The sequence below is a fragment of the Trichophyton benhamiae genome (genome assembly GCF_000151125.1).
Source record: "Trichophyton benhamiae CBS 112371 chromosome Unknown contig01989.5, whole genome shotgun sequence".
In the NCBI taxonomy this organism is placed as follows: Eukaryota; Fungi; Ascomycota; class Eurotiomycetes; order Onygenales; family Arthrodermataceae; genus Trichophyton; species Trichophyton benhamiae.
In genome coordinates this window covers 1,819,578-1,840,369 of record NW_003315112.1, presented here as the reverse complement: position 1 = coordinate 1,840,369, position 20,792 = coordinate 1,819,578, and the positions used below count along the sequence as shown (strand labels likewise).

The window sequence follows — 20,792 nt, the reverse complement described above, 5'->3', positions numbered from 1 at the left end:
TGTTCCCGTTACCGGGCATCATACTTGGTAGGAGACCTTGGTTGAGGTGTGTCTGATGATGTAATTATCTGCATCCTTGGGATCACACAGATGCCAAAAGCTAAATTCAATTGTTGGGATTGATTGACACTGGATAACTAAGGTTGCCGATCCCCAGCCTAGTGGTCGAGCCGCACGTCATAATTAGTTACACACGGCGGCACATACTTGGCAAAAATCAGCTGCTCCATGATAAATAGAGAGAAGGGAGACACTCACCCGAAGGTGCTTCCTCATTCCTTGCCAATAAATGACTAAACTAAGTGAATACCATACACGCAAGCGCTCAATCTTAGCCTTGTGAAGTTCTATCTAGAAATTCTATCCTACCAGAGAAGAAAGGCTTGAAAGAGTGATGTTTAAGCTCCTTCAGTACTTATTTCGAGTTAGGGACATAAGTCCCAACCAAACGTGTGATGTTGCACAGGCACCTGGTATGCGCGGTGCATCCTACCTAATTAAGGAACATTATTGCTCTAATACCGCTGCAGAATCCGAGTCTTTTGTTCCAGATATCGTTATCCAACGGTCCAAATTTCCCTGCACAACATGTACGCGTGTTAATATAGTGTGCGATCAAAGTTATCCTCAATGCGCTCACTGCTTGCGGGAGCAAACACCATGTTTCTATATTCATAAGCGGAACCGCAAAAAGCAGCAACTTCAACCGCCCTAATTGTTAATATTTCCGATGTCCTCCAGCCTCTATGGTTATGATTAACATTGCAATGCCCTCATGGTAGACAGATAATTGATAGCTCCAAGATTCCTCAGCACACTGATCATCAAGCAATAGTTACACAATTTTTCTTCATTATTTTCTTTAAAATGGAAAAAATTGGAATGATTTTAGTCTTTTGGGTTAAGTAGCGTCTTTGAGTATGATTTTCGGTTACACAAGGCTCATGTCGGCCTTTTGACTTTTGTAAAATCTGGAGTTGCAGAGCAAACCGGTATGCCGCATTCTCGAGGCTCTTGAAATATAGTTCAAGTAAAATTACTTACAAATAGCCCATTGACTTTTTTTAATAATCAGTATTCGCCTTTCTAGCGGGATCAATTGACACAGTAGCAACTCCTAGTCGGTCATACATATAACATATCTACGGTGTAATTGTAACCAAAAACAAGGAATTCATATGGGCAGAAGTAAGAACTAAGGATAGTATTTGTTGAGGGTTCTATGAACCAACTATACTTTTTATAATTTTAACGAGTGTAGGAGTTATATAGCCAACAACTATAATGAAAGGGGGAAGTGTGATAGTCCTGGTATCAAAGCTTTGCATCTTTTGTAGCTATCACTCTCAAACAGTGCCCAAGATATTCTCCTCATAAACTGAGGTCGACTTTCCAGTGTTTTGGTTTTCAATCTACACTTTACTGTTAGTTCACAACCTGTGCTTTTGTAGGGTAGTATCCTACCTCATAACGGGGATGAGACCGGCTCGCATCGACGTTACGCCCCGCTTGAGTCCCGGGTTGCGTCAGGACAGACATGATGCAACCAACACTCTCCGAGGTTTGAGACTCGGGGCCTACAGCATTACATTAGAAGCATTACAAGATTAAGGAACAATTGGGCTCGTGATACGAACCTCCCACAGGCTTATATAAAACATTCTGTCCCTGTCTGTATTGAGGCATTGTGAGGCGTAGCGTGGGGCTGTTGTGGGTTGCTGAGGGCTATTGTTTCACAATATGTTGGTTCTCAGCGAATTGTTGTTTACATTATCCGCGTCTGAAAACAATCCTTGTTGGCTTTCTCCATGACTTCTTTATATCCAAAATTGAGGCAATAACTGTTGCCAGAGGAGTTCACCTTTGATGTCCTATGAGTTTCGAAGGTAAAAGTGGCCTGACAAGCGCGGACACTTGCTCACGAAAACGGGTGAAGGTACAGAGGAATACTAGAGCACTATGAAGTCATACATACGTAATAATTATGGGGATGTTTACTTCCTCATATAGAGGATTCCAAATCGGTAGTAATCGACTCCCCCTCCTCTTTAATAATATTCGCATATGAAGTCATACTTCTTGGGTAGCCCTGTTCCACGCAAACTGCGCCATCCTAGGAGAGGTCTAGAATGAATAACTCCACTAATAAAAAACAACATAGAAGAAGACGCAGATTTCTGAGGCTCCATATGCTAGATTTCGGGAAAGCAGTGTTTGCCACTGATATCTGCTCATTGTCTTGCTGCCAGGATGATTCGGGCGATTCAAGAGCCGTGCGAATCTTGAAGGCACTGGCCATCAACACGTGGGATGCGGGGGGGCGCGTCGGGAGCTTTGGGCAGGAAGGGCGGATGCCAAGCCGGGAGCCAAGTTTTGACGCCAAAAATAGCCTAGCGCGCGCTTGTGGAGAAAAGCCGAGAGTGGTTCGCGTTTTATTACATAACCCCTGTTTCATTACTAAGAACGAACGCTATTAGTAATGGGAACCCCGCCAAGCCGAGGCCGCCTTGGACAAGGTTGGTTTTTTTCTTGACTTCAAACACCGGCTTGAGTGATATGGAACGTCATGATGCATGCCCAATGGCGGACATTTCCTGCTTTATCCCACATACTCTACTTTACGGTACCCTCTTCGAGATCATCGGCCTTTTAAGTCCCTTCTGTGCTGCTCGAGTGTCAAGACCATGATGGGGTCCGGGAGCGGTTGCTATTTCACCAGCCCTTATCCCGGATCACTGCACACCCACGATATCCAACTCGAACTACTGTACTGATTACCCCTGGCTCCAGTGGCCCCGGTCATCACTGGCCCTCCACTGTGGGTTTTCTTGCTGACAGCCTCCAGCCAAGATTCTGGTTCAGTTCTCAAACCCCTCACCCAGTCAGAAGCCAGAGAGTGTGGCCGAGGATCCCTGTCCCAATTTCACGTCTAGCAGAGTTGCGGACTGGAGCTCCGATATGCCCACATTCGGGCTGGGGCCGGCAAGGGAGCAGGCCATGTAGCTCGATGAGAGACCCAGAAACTGAAGCCCTAAGTGTATTGAACGCCGAGGCTAATAATTAGTTCCTCTTGCGAGAAGGCTATTCCACTGGCGTGCGATGTTTGTATTGTCGGTTCATGAGGTCTCTGGTTGCTGGGTTTGGCGCGAACCATTTGTTTACATCGTACTACACACCCTTTGGTATCAACAGACCAGTTGGTATTATTTAATTAACTGGCAACCCCTGTACAAGGCTGATTCTTCAACCTTAAAACCAGTCAAACTGAAGCTGAACCGCTTGTGACGTTATCAAGAAAGATATCCTGGCCTAAAAGGGTTCTACAATCGAACGTGGCATTCTCTTGCCGTTTGAAAACAAGGGGCAAAAGACAGAAAATCACCTCAGCTCTTCAGCTCTCGTAGTTCCTAGATTCCAGGATACCTTGACTGTTCTAGGTCTATGTGGGGATAGTCACCGACCTAACTTTGTTACTTACAGCGACGGCATTTGGTGCTCGAAAACGTCTAGCTGGAAGACGGCTCCATGTGATAGTGATTGGAAGGCTTATTATGCGCCAGCTTACGCGTGCATATTGTTTGAACCAAGACAGCATTGGTAACCTGACACAGCAAAAACATACCATCGGGACCTATATCAGGAAACTCGTTATGCACAAATCCAACATCAACCTTAATATAGCGTCCAAAGATCTTGATATGAACGGAAAAAACGCTGCAGTAGACACAGAAGTCATAAGGAGGATCAAGTTGTAACCCGTTCAAGGGAGCTTGGGCAAGGGCTAACCCGGCATGTATTTTGACTTGAGGGGAAGCGTGGAGCTATACTTGCACATAGTAAGTGCAAGGTGTTTTCCTGAGCCGAAGATCCATTTATGACTACCTTGATCCGCTTCTATGCACTTCATGCAGCCTGTTTCTCGAAACACACGCGGGTCCTTCGTTTCCCGATTGGCCCCATTCCTAGCCTGTCTACAACCTTATGCCCTGCTCCCTCGGGTGTTACGGATCATAGCTCTCTGGAGATACGACTACAGGCGACACGCGATGTTGTATTAGAGCTAAATCGGCCTGGTTAAGCGTTATTTTGATCTCAATACCCGATAGCTTCTACCTATGCATGGACCTTGCGAGATTTATATATTCGTCCTCGCCTATTTTATCTTTTCTTTTCTTTTTCCTTTTCATGTACCTTTCTCCTAGAATGGATGGCTTGTAGCTGGTGTTAAGATGCGGGTACCGTGGGGACGAAGGTACAGCCAACATCGAGTATCTGCCAAATGACGTTTGGTCTCTTTTGGAAGCAAGATCCGTAGGACAAGCAACTAAATGATGCAGCTCATTATTAACTAAGGGGAAAGTTCACTGTATCAAACTTCGGATTCACCCTATTGCAAGGGGTTGCTGGCCGCGTCTCGGTTTAGCTCAGCACGTCTACATGGTCCTCCCATGAGATACAAACGGTCTACTCCGTTCAAAAGTGACAAATGGGCGTTCGGAGCCCTATTTAGTGACGCAATGTTTCTGCACCCGGTGCAGATCTGTTCTCTGATATGCTTTGTCTCTGTGGATCAGTTGCATGGATGTAACCATTTGCGGAGCAGTTGGCTTGGGATCGGATAGATAATAGCTAACTAGCGTTCTGGAGAAGAACGAAGGAAATATACATTCCGTCATACGTTGATTATATAGATTCTTAGGTTCAGCTGCCATGGGAACTGCTAGCGGCCTGTCCCACTATATATATGCATGGGATATGGCATTTAAATCGATCTCGAACTTCTTCGTGGATCTTGACCAAGTACCTCACGCCTGAATAAACTTGAGCAATATCTAGGGGTTATTCAACATACGCCTGCATCATGTTAAGGAGTCGGTACGTACTTATGAAAGGGCTGTTGGCCTCCCACTGAATGTCTGTTGCATGATAGGTTAATTAACTAGCCGCCGATATGACCATAGAAGAAGTTCACAGAAGCCAGACGAGGCACTATACACTCACTTTAGACAGAAATATCCCAACGCAAGCGCCAATTTCAAAGCTGGTGACTCAAAGAACTCAAAAGCATTTATACCAAGTCCCTCCCTCAAACAACTACCATGTCAGAGGTTAGTCGCATGGACTCGCTACAAGACAGCGGCCCCTTTCATCATCTCAGGTCATCCCTAGCGTATGTTGGTGACGGGCTAATAAGGCTCCTGACGCAGACCGGACGGCTCTAATTTATATAATCCCGCATTAAAAGTCCAGCTTGACCAGTTGGCCCTCACACAGCCACTTGTGTACCCCGACGACGTCCCTTTCTCGACATTTACCAATATATCCCCGTCATGCAACCCCTGCAAGACCCCTGAAGAAGTATTGACTGATAAAAATCGCTCCATTGATCTTTTAACCCAGCCAGTAACATTTGATGCTGTGGATTCAAATACGATACCTTGCACTTCGTCTATGGACCAGTCTCTGTTATCACACTCCGCCGTGGACTCGGCGGCTGCTTTGCCACAAATGCCGGTGTCGTTTGAAACGGGCCTCTCGGCGGGTGAGATTGAACAGCGCAATATCAATGCACCTGCCACCCTTCTTCACGGCATGCCGGACCTCAGTACCTTGAGCAACGTACCGAATGGTCTGCACCTTGGCCGTGACGCAGCTGGTGTGACGGCTAATGGTCATAGAGAGTCAGCAGGTTCCCCAAGGAATTCTGACTTTGGTGATGAGTGAGTAGCTCCTTCCAATGCCCGGCAGAATATGGTAACTTAGCGCGCTAACTCTGGGGTATTTTGTCTAGTTTCCGGTTCCACTCCACATTGCATGCAGCCACTGCCATGGTGCAGGGTCCAGATGATATACCCATAACCTACCTTAACAAAGGCCAGATATACACATTGACCATATCTGATGCCGGTGTCTCGGACGTTGGTGGTCATTATCCTACAAAGTATCGTACCACGGTACGGATAACTTTTGACGACGAGAAACAACGTTTAAAGCCGGCGAGCTATTGGAAATTATGGCAAGAGGGCCGTGGTGCCAACAGGGCTTATCAGAGTGAGAGCACACTGCTGGCAGTTGAATATGTACCACACAGCCAGGGTGAAGATTTGCAGCCTCGGTATCGGCAAGTTCAACTAGAACATAACAGCCTCGACGGATTTTCGGTAATATGGACGCCTCATCAGATTAATAATCGGCGAGACTGCGCCATATATGTTCGATTCAACTTTGTGTCGACGAGTTTTAGTTATTCCAAGGGAGTGAAGGGAGTTCCCCTCAGACTCTGTGCAAAGACGGAGGCGATTTCATCGTCTCACGAGATGCCTGGAGCGTCAAACTACTCTGAAATTAGCTACTGTAAAGTCAAGCTATTTCGAGATCATGGGGCGGAGAGGAAGCTTTCAAATGACCTTATCCATGTGAAAAAACTTATTCAACAGGTGAAGGAACAGATCTCCGAAGCTACACTGGGAACTTCCAATGGTGGCAAGCGAAAAAGGTGCAATGGGTCTGGATTGATCACTGGAAACGAGTCCACGACAAAGACACGGAAATGCTCCAAAATCCCATGGTCATATGGCCAGGACCTTGCAATGAAAGGGCCCTTTGAGGATGATCTTCGTATGGAGCTGAAGCGGTTGACGGATAAGACTATGTCCAGGCGGGAAGTCAGCATCCTTAATCTTAGGGGAGAGCCTCAAGATGACATGGACCTGTTCCCCTTGGAGATGGATACACGACGGACTAGTGCTGATGCCCTTGGGCCAGACGCCGAAACGGAGAGCAAAGCTTCAATAAAAGATCCAAGTAAATATACCTTACCTCAATGTATGACTTTTGCTAGCTTTCATACTTACATTTTCTTTAGAATATTGTTTTTATGTGCAACGACGGCAAAATAACAGAGGGAATGAAGGTTACTTTCACGCAATATATATCCAGCAGCTAACAGCGAAAGCCTTCACCGACGCCCTGGTGAAGAAGTGGAAATTCAAGACGACGGGCAAGGTACACACTCTGTTGATCCACGAGGATGGGCTGAGTGTTGTTGCTGATGACCTCGCAGTGCAAGCACTGCCGGAGGGAAAAGGAGTATTGTTCGATTTTCTGGAAGTGCATGAAGAGCCTTTGGACGTTAATATGGATTTTGATTCGGACACAGCGCAGGAGCTATAGGTATGATTTTGTCTGTTAGCATTTAGAAACAATTTGCAACGTAGATAGTTGTTGGATCGGTAAAAGCTGGGAAAGCGATGGTGGCTATGGAATGCATAAGCGTTTATATTATAGAGTCGTTAATGTCGAGTCTACGCATGATGATGCATGGCGGTGTCGTCGACTTCTGTTCAGGGCTGGAGACAACCCCAGGCTTTCTCTTGGACGGTCCTCGGGCTGCCTCAGAACGAAGAGAAAATGGTTTCGATGGTTTTATGTTGGAAGTTCAGGGACGGACGGTTAACGGAAAACACATGGTATTGATGACTAATTGATATTTACACCTATTTCGGCGGCTGTTGTATGTAATATTGTTCAGTGAGCGTAATTTTCATTTAATACCGCTTACGGAGGAAAAGCCGCCAGGTAACTACGGCGGCGAATATAAAAAAACAAATGGAGGCCATATACAATATGCTGCTATTCGAGAAGAAGTCTGATTAAAAATCTAGTTTCTCGACATGTCCCAAGAACGCTGGGTTCCCCTCGCTTTTCAGTAAAGCATCAATATCTACTCTGCCGGACGTAAGGTAGCGCTCGCTGACACCCAGGTTGACCCGTTTGGAAAGAAGATCACGTAGTTCAGCACGTAGCCTCGCCATCTCCGCCTTGGACACATTGCTTGCCTGTCTTTCCTTAGCCTGGCGCCCGCCACCTCTGCCTCGACCACGACTCTTTGACTCTTGCTCAGCGAATTCTTCGCTGTCGTAGTCTACGCCCAGGTCTTCGGCGGCAGATCGTAACCAGTCCGCCTCGGAAGAGATTTTCTCTTTGGCGAGAGCGGATTCTGTTATCTTTTTGGAGAGGTTTGCGCGTGGGCGAAGACGGGTTACGATTCCGCGGTCAAGGTGGATGGAGTGTAGCTGAACGTCCTTGGACGAAGTCTTGCGTTTTTGTGTGTGGTGAACTTTGGCGACGAGGCGGGTTACGCCTGCGGTTTCCTCAGGGGCACATATTAGGATCGATTTTCCGGATGCTGAGGCGCGGGCGGTGCGGCCAGATCGATGGATATAAGTATCTGCCGTACGGGGGACGTGGTAGTGGATCACTAGGTCGATGCCTTGCATATCTAGGCCTCTGGCAGCAACGTCAGTGGCAATGAGGATGGGGGAAGGGTCAGCTGTAGAGGAAGAGAAACGTTCAACCGCCCTAAGGCGCGCTTTTTGGGCCATGGAAGAATGCAGGGAGAGGGCAGGGAGGTTGAGGTTTTGGAGGAAGTGAGTTAGTCTCCTCACGGAGGAGATAGAGTTAGTAAAGACTAGGGTGCGGTGTTTTGGATAGAAGAGCAGCACTGAATAGAGGTAAAGATCCTGATGAACGTTAGCATGACGATCTTTAAAATAATATTTGGGGTTAAAGTCACCTTCTCCATGGCAGAGCACTCAATTATACCCTCTTTGAGGTTATCTGCCATCTGTGAGACAGGATTGACATCGATAAAACGAGGCTTCTCATCCCTAAACCGGAGTTTCTTGAGAAGATACTCCATCGACTCCTTTTTATCCAGAAGATTATCATGGAATGAATGATCTCTTTTCACGAGTTTCTGCTGTAACCCCTTTTGAAATGTCGCAGAAAAGACTAATGTTTGTCTGCCAGCCGGCTCTTCTTCCTCTTCGGGGGCTTCGTCAACATCTTCATCAGATGTCCTCGTCTTGTCAAGAGCGGAAAGTAACTCCCCAACTTCCTTGAAATGGCCCTCGCTAAGTAGCCGGTCTGCTTCATCGACGACAAGGAATTTGATGGACCGCAACTTGGTGAGGATCTGAGGAGTGGAGCTAACCATGTCCCAAAGCCGGCCAGGGGTTCCGACTATGATGTCTGCTTCAGCGAGCTGGCGTTGTTGCTTATGCACGGATAGCCCACCTGTAACGGAGGCGATGTATGCATCAACGTTAGGAGCGGAGCTGGTAACTTCTTTCAGATGCTTGACGAGCTGATGTGCTAATTCGCGGGTAGGCGAGAGGATGAGCGCTATTGGCTTTTTATCACCGGACTTCGATAAAGCTAATGAGGTGGAAGGGCGTTGTTCTTGTCTGTTTAGCAAACACTGTAATATTGGCAGGCCAAAAGCAAGCGTTTTACCCGAACCCGTGGCTGCTTTACCAATAACATCCCGTCCGCCCAGAATTTCGGGTATGGTTGCCTTTTGAATGGGAGTTGGTTGGGCGAACCTGAGGCGGGAGAGGCTTGTTTGGAGCTCTGGACGTAGATCAAGGGAATCCCAGGCTGAAACATCGATGTCAGCCTCTTCGTTGGCTTCATTCAGAACGCTGAAGGGTATCGATTGGACCTTAGCATTGTCTTTCTCTTGCCTAGGCTTTTCTCTCTCCTTCTTATCTTTCTTTTTCTTATTTTCCGTTGATTTGGATGGCAGTTGTTCTGGCTCAGGCTGTTGCTTGACCTCATCACTGAAACCCTCCCACTCTTCTCCATCGTCATCATCATCCAATTCCTCGTTGTCGCCGGTCTTAATACTGCTCTTTGCAGCCTACATCTAACATTAGCATACCACGCCATTTCTCACCAAGGACCGTAATGACTGACCAAAAACTTCAACTGCTCCCCATCCGCAGGCCTAATAATATCCACTCCTTCTATCTCCTCAAGGCCGTAGAAACCCTCTGCATCCTCAAGAATATCAGGAGGCTGCACGGTCTGCCAGTTCAACGCATTGATGTTGGTAACTTCTTCTGTCAGAGCGGTACCGTTGCTTTTATCGGAATTGTTGGTCTTGAGTCGCTTCTTCGGCGGTTCCGCGGGTTTCGTCTGCCTTTTTTTGTTTGCCATGGCAGCATTAATGACCCGATGCTGTTAATGTATGTAGCTAGCTATTGTTTATCGCCCACGTCGTTGTCGATAAAAGAGAAGGGGAAAAAAAAGTCAATGCCAAGACATCTTATCTTATCTGCAAGAGAAACTCTAAATCTTTATTAGTCATCAAGACCTCCCATTGGTCTAAGCCTAATCGGGTCGTGGAGGGCATTTTACCTCGCCGACCAATCATCTTCCATATCACAATTCGCAACAACCCATATTTGAACGAGAGATAAGATAGAAATCTATCACAGTCGCCTACGACGACGGCGGTTGAATACCCAACGAAGCACTGACAGCACGTAGCTTATGGTGACGGCCCGCTATGGGGAAATCCTCCAAGGACAAGCGTGACGCCTATTACCGTCTGGCCAAAGAACAAAACTGGCGCGCCCGCTCAGCCTTCAAACTCATCCACCTTGACGAGGAATTCGACTTATTCGCCCACTCTGACCCCGATAGCGTGCGGCGTGTGGTCGACCTATGCGCTGCACCAGGCAGCTGGAGCCAGGTGCTCAGCCGTGTGCTAATCCGCGGAGAGTCATTCGGTAGGAGACAATACGAGCTGGACAGAGGAGGCACGGGGGATGTCGCCGAGGAGGTGCGGCCGCGGAGAGATGTGAAGATTGTTTCAGTGGATTTACAGCCCATGGCGCCGCTGGAGGGCATCACCACTTTACAGGCTGATATCACGCATCCGAGCACGGTGCCATTGCTCCTAAATGCCCTCAACGATGAAGGAGAGGAGGAGAAAGTCGACCTGGTACTGTCCGATGGAGCGCCCGACGTTACTGGCCTGCACGATCTGGACATATATGTGCAGAGTCAGTTGCTGTATGCGGCGCTGAACCTGGCCATGGGAATACTCCGGCCTGGTGGGACGTTTGTAGCGAAGATCTTTAGAGGGCGGGACGTGGATGTGTTATATGCACAGCTCAAGAGCGTGTTTGGACGAGTGGTTGTTGCAAAACCCAGGAGCAGCCGGGCGAGCAGTCTTGAGGCATTCGTGGTGTGTCGAGACTACAAGGGGAGCCCGCAGCGCGCTATTACGGGCACTACGTCTACGGAACGGTATATGGCGCGCTTCGTGGCGTGTGGAGATGTGAGCGGTTGGGACGCAGATGCGTCTTATGAATTGCCGGAAGACCATGTGAGTCTGGATCCGGTGCAGAAGCCGACGGCACCGCCATATAAGCGGGCACTAGAACTACGGCGAGCTAAAGGGGGAGCATTCGGGAAGACCAAAAAGACATGAACAAGAAAAAAAAAAAAAAATCATTCTAATTTTTGAAGAAAAGTATTAAAAAAATTACTAATTATCCGAAAGTGGGTTTAGTAGACCTCCAGGACGAAGCGGTGCTGGTCCTTAAGCCGGTCCATCTCAGCGCGGGTGTCTATTTTGGTGTCTGTGGAAAGAGACGCTACCGCTTCCTCAAGGACGGCGGTAACGTCGGGAACAGGCCACGTCGGCCCACACAGGTAGAATGAGCCGTGCTTAGCGAGGTACGCATCGGCTATCTGGGGAAGGGTCTGTCTCATGCGGTCTTGGATGTAGACTTTGTGTAGCTGGTCTCGTGAAAAGGCGGTCGAAAGCAGAGTGATGACGCCCGAGGCAGCGTAGGCCTCCCACTCTTCGCCGTAGCAGTATTCTTCTCGCTGGTGACGGGCTCCGATATACAGCAGCACAGGACCAACTTCCTTGCCCAGAGCCTTCTCCAGGGCTCGGTGCTGGACAAATGCGCGGAAGGGAGCGAGCCCGGTGCCCAGTCCAGCCATGATGAGCGGTGCCATGGGGTCGGTAGGGAGTTTCATGACGCTGGGCTTAACGCTGACCGTCAGGGGGGCACCGGGGGACAGTCTGGAGAGGTAGGTAGATGCATGACCTGAGCGAGCTCTGCCACGTCCGTCTGTCCAGCCCACGACGACGACCATGAGGGCCACGATGGAGGGTGCTAGGCGTTGACAGGAAGCAATGGAGTACTCTCGTCGCTTGACGGGGCCTACCATGGCGGCTAAACTGGTGAATGTAGGTCTGGCCGAGGGGAACTCCAGGAGGATGTCTTCGTACGTCAACATGTCAACATCTGAACGCTGCTTGAACTCGTCTTTGCCCGCCGGAGATGCAAGGTGAGCAAGTCTCTCCTTCTCCTTGGGGTCGGTAGCATGTTCGCTAAGGTCGAGGTAGAATTTCTTGGGCGGCCGACCCCAAAGGTCGAGCCTTCTGAGTGCCTGGTAGGTCGTCTGCGTCTGCCTGCCTTCTTCTGTCCGGTAACTGACTATCTCATCCAGATCTAAGGGATAAGCGGCAGCAAACTCCTGCACATTTTGAGAAGAGTTCTCGGGATGTACTCCTAGGGCCTCTCCTATCTCGTATGTCAAGCCAGAGTCACCCAGGTCTAGCTCCAGATGGAAAATATGACGGTGGTAGTGTGTTGGAGTGAGCCTGCGGTTCTCCTTGACGGTGACAGCGTAGGTCTTTGCTGGGAGTTTTGGTAAGGTCGTTTTTGCCCCAAGAGCCTCCTTGAAGAGAAGCCCCTTAGTAACATCTTCAACAGTTACCTTGTCTTCTTCTTCTTGTTCTTCTTCGGCTATGTCTATTTTCTCCTTCTCGACGGTCTTTTGTTGTTCAACCTCGCTTCCGGTAAAGTCACCAAGAGTCCTGCTGGTCAGGCTTACCAGGGCCACTCTAAGGCCGAGAGGGAGCATTTGTCTGAATAGCGACTCCTGCTGGCCTCCAAGGACCCCCACGGTCTTGATTGTCTCTGGAAGGACCTTCGCCATTTCGTCTGCCCCCGCCGGCCAGGTCTTGACCACCAACAGTCCTGTCGTCCTGAGAGCATCACTGGCAGCAGCATGGCCAAAGACAGCTACCACGGAGACAGCATCCGAAGGCCCGTGATACTCGTACTTGTTACTGGTCTTGAGTTCTCCCCCTGTTGTCTGCGGCAAGTCATAGACTGCATCTTCTTCCGCTGGTATCTTTGCTGCATCCTTGTGAAGCACCATTGACGGAGCAACCTGCACCGCCAATGCCGTCGTCTTCTTTTCGTCTCCCTCCTGGCAGCTTATCAGGGTCACACCCAGCTCTGCTGCCATCTCGATGCAGGCATCACTGTCTTCGACACTGTCATCATCCTCTCCTACTAGATGCACCACCAGTGGTAGGGAGAGCAAGGCGGCCTGCTCGAGACTCGCCCGGACACAGCCCAGAGCCCTGACCGGTACGATCACTCTGGCTGCCCTGTCTCTTTCCTTGTCGCTTCTCTTTCTCTTGAGCTTCTGTCTCTCGCCGAGGAAGCCCAGCGCGAGGCTACCAGCCCCGAGTCTGGTAGATGGCATAGTAGAGGCCATAGCAGAGGTCATAGGAGGCCGCAGTGGTGGTGGCAGTGGTGGCAACAGTCGCAGCCAGGGGTAATATGGTAGAAAGAGTGAAGAGCAAGAGAGTGCAGAAAGTAAGGGGTAGCAGCAGAGTGAGAGAGAGTCAAGAGTGAGGTAAAGAGGAGGAAGTGAAGTCCTCCCCCTTATCTATCTCATCTTATCTCATCTCATCTCTGCTGCTAAGCGCCCTTTTTTTTCCCCCCTTTCTATCACGCCATCTTCAGCTGTTTTTACTCACTGTTACGCCGTACTGCTCCTGCCGCTTTCGGCCAACTGCGCGCTTTCCTGCTTTGTAAATTTCAACAGGGGATTGCGTGATCTTAGTCAGCACGGGGAAATTAGTAATACAGGGGAAAGCCCTAGCCCTAAGCCCTAAAAGTCAAGGTAGTGAAAGTATAGAGGCATAGAAGCAAGCAGCAGTATTAAGAAGTTGTAGATGGCAGATACTTGACAACAAAGAGTAGTAAAGAATATGGAAAAAAGTACAGAGGAGATAGTTGGATTATTTGCTGGGATGGCTGCTAATGTCTGCTCCTCCGTAGTCCACCCGCTTGCCCTTGCGCGGCGACACCCTCCTGCTCGGCCGGATTTCTTCGTCGTGCTGCCCTCCTCCTTCGTCGGTGAAGCGGGAGACCTCCCTGTTGGCCGGGCTGACCTCCAGCGGGCGCCGGTCGCGGTGGCCGTTGGCTTCTTCCTCGCGGTCAGAGGCTGTCCGGACGTCGGCAGGGTCGCGGTAGCAGATGTCGTAGGCGCTTCGTTGGGAAGCAACCTCGCTATCCCCGCCTGTCTTGGAGTACTCGCCTCGGTCGGTGTTGATGCCGTCGCTAGTGTTACTGCTGGCCTGTCTCGTTGTTCCAGCAGTCGGACGTAGTCTTAGACTTGGTAGTAGTGACAGACTTCCTAGACTTGGTCGTAGGAGGCGAAGTTGCAGCATGATGATCACCTGATAGATGGCTCTTCTAGGAGTGTGTTCTTAGAAAGCTTGGAAGATAGGTCTTTATTTTGATAGACAGTTTGGATAGGCAGATAGATGTTGCTGTTGATAGATGTCTTCCTGAATGCTTCGATGCTCCTCTCTTCCCCCTCGCCTTCTTTTGCTGCAGATGCTGACGTCATGTCACGTGGAGCTCTTCCTTGATATGGGGTGCCGAGGTAACTAGCGAGTTACTGCTTAGGTAAGACGCTAGACGTCAGGGGACAAGGATAAGGGGGCGATGCGCCGTAGACAGGAGCATGGTTGCTTGGTAGACCTGGTAGACAGGCCTCGTCGATGGATAGCCATGGTGATTGCTAGACTAGACGGGGCGCAGTCAGGCAGCGTGCATAGAGGCTCTTAGGTAGAAGTGAGGCAGAAGACATGGGTAGGCAAGCTAGGTGGAAAGTGGAGAGCTTAAGCCTCATGCAATTGATGCAGATAGTAGTTAGATGCCGTCAGTGGGCAGCTAGCTAAAGAAGTTGTAGTGGAAGTGCTAGAGGTGCAGGATGCAGTAGTTGGCGGAGGGAGAAGTGGTGATGCCTGACTCATTATTCAGTCCACAGCCTTTCCATGGTTGAGCAAAGCAGACTAGCCACGTCAACAGGTAGACTGCTAGACCATTGACAAGCTGGAGGCCCTTCCTGCGGCGTAGCAGACAGAGAGATAGTCAAGGGAAAGCCAAAAGTGCCCGATCTGCGTGGACAAAGACAACAACTAGACCCTGCTTAGCCGTTGGATACGATGGTCCTCAGCAGCCAGGGAGAACAGCCAGGGAAGGTAAAGGAGGTAAGTAGGTAGGCAGGCAGCCTCATTCACCCTGCAGACAGGAGGGTTGAACTGTCAAAAAAAGAAAAAAAAAAATGTGCTTTTGAGCTACAGTTGGTTAGGTGAGAAAAAAATCAATGCAGTTGGAATCATGCATGTAGCAGACTTCAACTTCGACATCAATATCAACATCAATAGACAGCAAGCTAAGCGAGAACGAAAGTGAACTCGAACAGGACACAAACTCAAACGCCTTCAAAGTCAGATGGGTGTGGAGGCAAGAAGGAGGCGGAAATGTAAACAGAGAGGGAACCAACAGGAAAAAGAAACGAAGCTGACCGAGCTTGACAGTTGACAGCTCAGGGATCATCAGCCTTGCTCTGTCTCAGTCTTCATTGTAGCCCGAAGTATAAGAGCAGAAAAGACAAAAAAAGAAAAAGAAAACAACTGACAGCTGCAGGTAGTGGGCCAGCATTGATCAGGCACGGTTCCCTCCCAAGGTTCGCTCCGGCCGTGCAGCTGGTTGCATTGCATGAATTTTTTTTTTTTTTTTTTTTTTTTTCTTTTTTCGCTTGCTTTCTTTGCTTTTGAACACTAAGTCTCTGCAAACTGCAGTCTCCTTGTTTGTCAGGGATGTAAGATGCGTTCCGGGGGAGATCGTTGTTTTCTTGTGTCTCCCCCCCCGTCTGATTTGCCCTTCGGACACTTTATGCAGCGCAAGCTTCCGCTAGTCCGTGTTCAGATCAGCTGAGTAACCTCGACCCAGCGCGATGGATCCGCTGGCCGGTGCATCCAAAATTCAATTTCAACGTTCATGCTGCTGTGAATGTAGCTGCCCATTTGCTATACTTGGTTCTGCACCCTTTTCCCATCAAAAGATGGTAGATGACAGAGTCAGGTTCTTGATATCAATCAGAAACGAACAGGTTGGGAGAAAATGCCGGATGAGGGCCATATAAGATCCCTGCTTGATTCTTAGGTAGGGTAGATGGTGCTGTGGTGTGCTTCGTGCTGTGATACCGATGGCACTGACCTCGCCAACGACAGCATAGCCTAACTAGGGTATTTCATTCCTCCGTATATGTGTTAGTTTGCAGGGAATCACTTGGTGAATGTTCCCATTGTGAAACTCGGATGCGTTCCTCACTGTCCTAGGGACTCGAGGCGAAATCGTTTGATAGGGCCTTGTCGCTTTTACTAAGCTGATATTACTTCATAATCATTATAATCATCATGATCATGATCATTATGGAGACAATGTCAGATCACTCCAGAGGTTGCCACGTCAGACCGTCTGGAGAAATCCAGCTTGGTGTCATCATCATCCATGTCATTCACCCAGGCTGAACCGTTTTACCCGAGCCATCCTGTCCAAGACAGAATGGGGGGCCATCTCGCCTGCCTTTTTCACAAGCCGTGTGTTCAAGTTTGCGTGTCCTAGTGTAGTTAATGCAAGGCCTGAAGAGGAGGGTAGAAGGGTTAGAATTGCCTGGTTAGGTTCATCGACGCCGCATCATCCGATCAGCTGAGATTCATGCATTCCATGGCTTGTACAACCGGGCACATTCTCTAAGAGGGTCAAGACAGTTGAGAACGCGGGGGGGGGGGGGGGGGGCAATCTGGCTCAAGGAAGGCACACGAAACTTCTAGCCTCCTTGACAGGGGGAGTCAGAATTTCTCCTCTTTTGCCACATCAAAATCTGGTTTTTCCAAGCGAGAGAAGGATGAGGCAATCAATTGCATGATCCAGTGCATAGGCAAGAAGAGGGTGAAAAAAAAGTTCAATCACCGTAGCTCGGGGACATTGGTTAGTATCGCTTGGTTTCTTTTCGCCGGCCCGTTAGCGGGAAAACGGGCACTAAAGTTTTTAACTTAACCATGACTAAAATTATTGGAAGGGATCAATCATCCGGCCCTGGTGATGAAATTTTCTCTTTGTCACACTGCACATAGACTGCAGCAGGGTGAAGAAGAGAGAAATGAAAGTCGGAAAGTTTGATTGACTTGAAAACGAGCTGAAAGTGATCTGAACACCCCCATGGACCATATCAATTGGATGAGGCAGCTCAACTATGAAAATGTATGTAAGACGGCTTCGTTTCGAATGAGCCGGTCTATTGGTGGCCAGTGAAAAGAAGGAAGAGAGGGGAGGAGGGGAGGGGGGGAGGGGTATATCGGATTGAATCCCGTGAACGACATAGTATGTGGCCAGCCTCATTGTAATAGTCTTTTGATATTGGAATGACAGGGAAAGAATGTGTGTGGGGCCTACTGGGCAGTTAGGATGCTGCAGCACGTCGGCGAGATCACTTTGACCAAGAGTAGTACAACCAGCTTCTTTTCTCTCCCTTCCCACAGTTGAGTTTCAGAGAAAGCCCGAGGTGGAGCAAGAAATGCAGGGGTTATGAAGTAGAATAGGAGAACGTAAGGACATGCAGAGGGCTTGCGACACCCCCTTAGGAGAAAGGCGAGCATGGGCTAAAAAGTTAATTGATAGATCTTCAACTGAACAGAAGGGTGGTCGTTGGCCAAGGGAGTGTCCACGACATCTGGTCAACCGTGCTAAACCGGATCGCATTTACACAGCATGCAAGGGTGCTTAGGCCAAGTTGCGAATGCATGAGGCAAATGTGAAAAAGGTTCTCAGACAACTCCACACCAGATGTCAAGACAGACAGAAGCCAAGCTGAGGAGAAGCAGACCGGGGGATCAGAGGAGAGCCGGACAGATAGACAGACAGGCAGAGTGCCGTCCAAGGCCAGTGAAGGTGGGCAGCAATCATGCCAACACGACAATTGGCCATCTCCTCAATATGCAGGATGGACGTGGTATCAAAATATCCAAAGGTGCTCTCTGCGTCGAGGCATAAATATCGCCATCTTTCCCCCGAGAATGCGGAAGAGATATCATCAGCAAAGCAGACAACTCCAGTGAGCAGCAGCAACGACCACAGCACACTTCCCAGTGATAAAATCAGCACACAAAACAACTGCAAGCACCGCTTCCTCCTACATCATCAGTACTTCCCTCCTCAATAGTCAAGCTTTACCTTGCCAAACAAACTGCTTTGTCAGTCAGGAACTCGATCCGCCATCGGGTCCATAGAAGCAACACTTGAAACACCGAGAAAACAACAAGAAAAAGAGCTGGTGAGTGCGCATTGAAAGCTCCAAAGGTATAGAAGACTGATGAACAGTGTTTCAAAGTCACCATGTGCTTCTACAGCCAGAAGAGATTCCTCTGCGGTGATTGGGCCTGGGGCAGCTTTGCTGCCAAGTGCAACCACGAATATCGAATGGGCGAAACCTGCGGCATGAAACTCGTCCACAATACCGAGAACATCCAAGCCATCTGCAAGCTTTGCGAGAAGATCCAAACTAAGCACCGCCGACGCAACACGGAGGTTGAGCGTATTAACCGGTGGCGCCGCGAAGGAAGCGTCATGAAAGCTTCCATGGAGAAATCTCAGGCCATGGTCAAGGATTTCGAACAGGAAATCAGCCAATTGGAGCATGAGAGACAATTGAAACAGAGATCCATTGGCAAGTAAGCACGACCAGGGACTTATGCGGGGGCCAAAAATCGAGTGAAGCATGGAGTGTTGGTCCAATGTGCAAAAAGAAAAAGAGGAGGTATCAACTGCTAACGATATCATGTAATAACGCTTTCGTTTTCGTTTCTCTGCATTCTCATGTGTTTTGCCTTTTTCTTTACTTCCCTGTGGATTTTTTTGGTTATGATTTTGCAACACCTTTTCGGGATAATGAGGATAGTATGGACTTCGGACTAGCAATGACTGCACGGAGCAGGGACATTTGACTAGCTAGTTAGTTAGTGGACCAAGATTGAATGGAATCTGTTTTAGCGTTGTCACATTTGCAAGCTGAGAGTCGCCGGTTGCCAATGGATTTTCGTAAAAGCTGCATCGACAGCCGTCTCAGGGGCCCCGCGCCAGCCCTGGACAACGGGGATATTCTGGCGTTAGGCGCCCAAGGGGTCGCTTTTTGTCTTTTGTGCTTGGGACAATCTGTCGTTAACCGCCTATCATTTTCCTCCATGACCAGGGGCGTCGCGACACACAGGGCGGGCCTGCGCCGCAGCCGAGCAGCTCGCGCATGAAATTTCCATCGGCGCGAAAGACAGACTGGCCCGTCTAGCACCTCGCTTAGGCCCTTTTCCTCTGCCCGTTCTGCTTCTCTTCCGCTCTTCTTCTGCGCTTTTCTTCGTCGTTTGACGTTGAAAAAGAAAATAACGAAAAATATAAAAATAAAAAAGGCGGGAGAGGCCCGTGACCTCGTCTACGCTTCTCGCGCGCAGTTTTGGGCACCGCGTCTAAGCGCGCGTCTGCCTTGAGTATCATGTGATGTAAGCGCCGCCGCGTCTTTCTTGACATCAAAAGGGGGAAACAATAATAACGAGAAATAACAACGACAAGAGGAGATCCTGGATCAGAAAAATGACAGCAGAATAAACTTGTAGAGGTTTGTGGACGATGCTGTCAGGTTGGGCTTACACCTTGGTTTGGCATCAATGGGCCAGCCGGGAGCCGTTATTGTCAATAAGCCCGGCTACGAAGCGCTGTTTGCCTATCGCATTTGCTACGCGCTACATGGAACACACGCCCCCTGAAATGTTCCTTTTATCCCACCCTTGCCAGCCGCCTTCAGACTTTGCATCCATGCGATCAAGAAAGCCTGGGCCGCATGGAGCGGGCCAAACGGGCTCCGGGACCGTTGTGTTTTGCTTACCGCCCGCTCCCTTGTCCCCCTTTACCCACTGCTAATTGACCGTCTAGCCAACCTCCCACGTCTTTAGTCTATGGCGCTGTTTCATACGGATAGATATTCCTACAGCTTCACTGGCCGAAATTGGTACCTTTCACACACGGGAGCTATTGTTGAATTTCCCCGAGACCCCTTTTTCATGCCAGACCCTGCAGGGTCACAGCTTCGCCGTATTCTGTCCCCATTCGGCCACCACATGTTGCCTTTAACCAGCTCTTCCGTCAATATCCTTTCCGTATCACTCCGTCATGCTAATAAGGCCCGCGGGCCTTCACCTTTTTCTCGAGACACTTTAAAGGTTTGACGCCACAAGTAAACATCCAAGTGGACGGAGTTGAGCCGACGTGTGTTTGGCAATGCCTGTGCATGTACCTCCTACGCAAAATAGATGGATTGAGTACTGGCTAGTTAGATATTCAATTATATATTTAGTTGCCTAAAAACGCCTTCTATCTACTCCGTACAAGTGCGTTAAAATCAGTGGCAAGAGGGAACATATATCGTTAGAGTGTCTCAGAATAAGGTGCCGTTTGCCGTAAAATACCTACATTTTCGTAAGATCTGCATAGACGGCTCTCTCAAACGTAGTCGTCAGCTCCTCAAACCGTGCATCTGATGCTGAAATAACTTGTGTGAAGGTCATTGCAGCAATACCTTCCTGGCGATCAATCCACCAAAACATGTTAGGTTTTCCGGACCACTGTACAGTGCCGGCAGACCTCCTTTCAGGGATGCCATCTACATATACTGGCCCAGCAATGGCAATCTGGATGTTTTCAGCCTCCATATCGACAGTTGAGCGCAGTGATGCGCGGAGAGGGCCAGATAACAATTCACGTAACTCATCACCTGCAATTGCT

General features: G+C 49.1%; 8 protein-coding genes across 8 annotated transcripts; 4 read left to right on the top strand and 4 right to left on the bottom strand.

Annotated features, from left to right (window-relative positions):
- Positions 1-4,710: 4,710 nt before the first annotated feature.
- On the top strand, positions 4,711-7,173 carry ARB_05341 (CP2 transcription factor, putative; the record flags this gene model as incomplete). The annotated part of the gene is made up of 5 exons (XM_003017001.1): positions 4,711-4,800; positions 4,975-5,108; positions 5,208-5,720; positions 5,792-6,804; positions 6,866-7,173. The coding sequence occupies 5 exons, from the start codon at positions 4,711-4,713 to the stop codon at positions 7,171-7,173; spliced, it is 2,058 nt and encodes a 685-aa protein (XP_003017047.1).
- Positions 7,174-7,652: 479 nt separating this feature from the next.
- On the bottom strand, positions 7,653-10,002 carry ARB_05340 (uncharacterized protein; the record flags this gene model as incomplete). The annotated part of the gene is made up of 3 exons (XM_003017000.1): positions 7,653-8,522; positions 8,576-9,703; positions 9,760-10,002. The coding sequence occupies 3 exons, from the start codon at positions 10,000-10,002 to the stop codon at positions 7,653-7,655; spliced, it is 2,241 nt and encodes a 746-aa protein (XP_003017046.1).
- Positions 10,003-10,354: 352 nt separating this feature from the next.
- Positions 10,355-11,284, top strand: ARB_05339 (uncharacterized protein; the record flags this gene model as incomplete). The annotated part of the gene is made up of 1 exon (XM_003016999.1): positions 10,355-11,284. One exon carries the CDS (start codon positions 10,355-10,357, stop codon positions 11,282-11,284), a length of 930 nt encoding a protein of 309 aa, XP_003017045.1.
- A 77-nt stretch (positions 11,285-11,361) lies between these two features.
- Positions 11,362-13,392, bottom strand: ARB_05338 (uncharacterized protein; the record flags this gene model as incomplete). The annotated part of the gene is made up of 1 exon (XM_003016998.1): positions 11,362-13,392. The coding sequence occupies one exon, from the start codon at positions 13,390-13,392 to the stop codon at positions 11,362-11,364; it is 2,031 nt and encodes a 676-aa protein (XP_003017044.1).
- Positions 13,393-13,909: 517 nt separating this feature from the next.
- On the bottom strand, positions 13,910-14,523 carry ARB_05337 (uncharacterized protein; the record flags this gene model as incomplete). The annotated part of the gene is made up of 2 exons (XM_003016997.1): positions 13,910-14,231; positions 14,351-14,523. The coding sequence occupies 2 exons, from the start codon at positions 14,521-14,523 to the stop codon at positions 13,910-13,912; spliced, it is 495 nt and encodes a 164-aa protein (XP_003017043.1).
- Positions 14,524-15,124: 601 nt separating this feature from the next.
- On the top strand, positions 15,125-15,486 carry ARB_05336 (uncharacterized protein; the record flags this gene model as incomplete). Its single annotated transcript, XM_003016996.1, has 2 exons — positions 15,125-15,169; positions 15,310-15,486. The coding sequence occupies 2 exons, from the start codon at positions 15,125-15,127 to the stop codon at positions 15,484-15,486; spliced, it is 222 nt and encodes a 73-aa protein (XP_003017042.1).
- A 2,481-nt stretch (positions 15,487-17,967) lies between these two features.
- ARB_05335 (uncharacterized protein) lies at positions 17,968-18,807 on the top strand (the record flags this gene model as incomplete). Its single annotated transcript, XM_003016995.1, has 4 exons — positions 17,968-18,078; positions 18,187-18,297; positions 18,330-18,694; positions 18,741-18,807. 4 exons carry the CDS (start codon positions 17,968-17,970, stop codon positions 18,805-18,807), a joined length of 654 nt encoding a protein of 217 aa, XP_003017041.1.
- Positions 18,808-20,476: 1,669 nt separating this feature from the next.
- ARB_05334 (uncharacterized protein) lies at positions 20,477-20,719 on the bottom strand (the record flags this gene model as incomplete). Its single annotated transcript, XM_003016994.1, has 1 exon — positions 20,477-20,719. The coding sequence occupies one exon, from the start codon at positions 20,717-20,719 to the stop codon at positions 20,477-20,479; it is 243 nt and encodes an 80-aa protein (XP_003017040.1).
- Between the last annotated feature and the right edge of the window lie 73 nt (positions 20,720-20,792).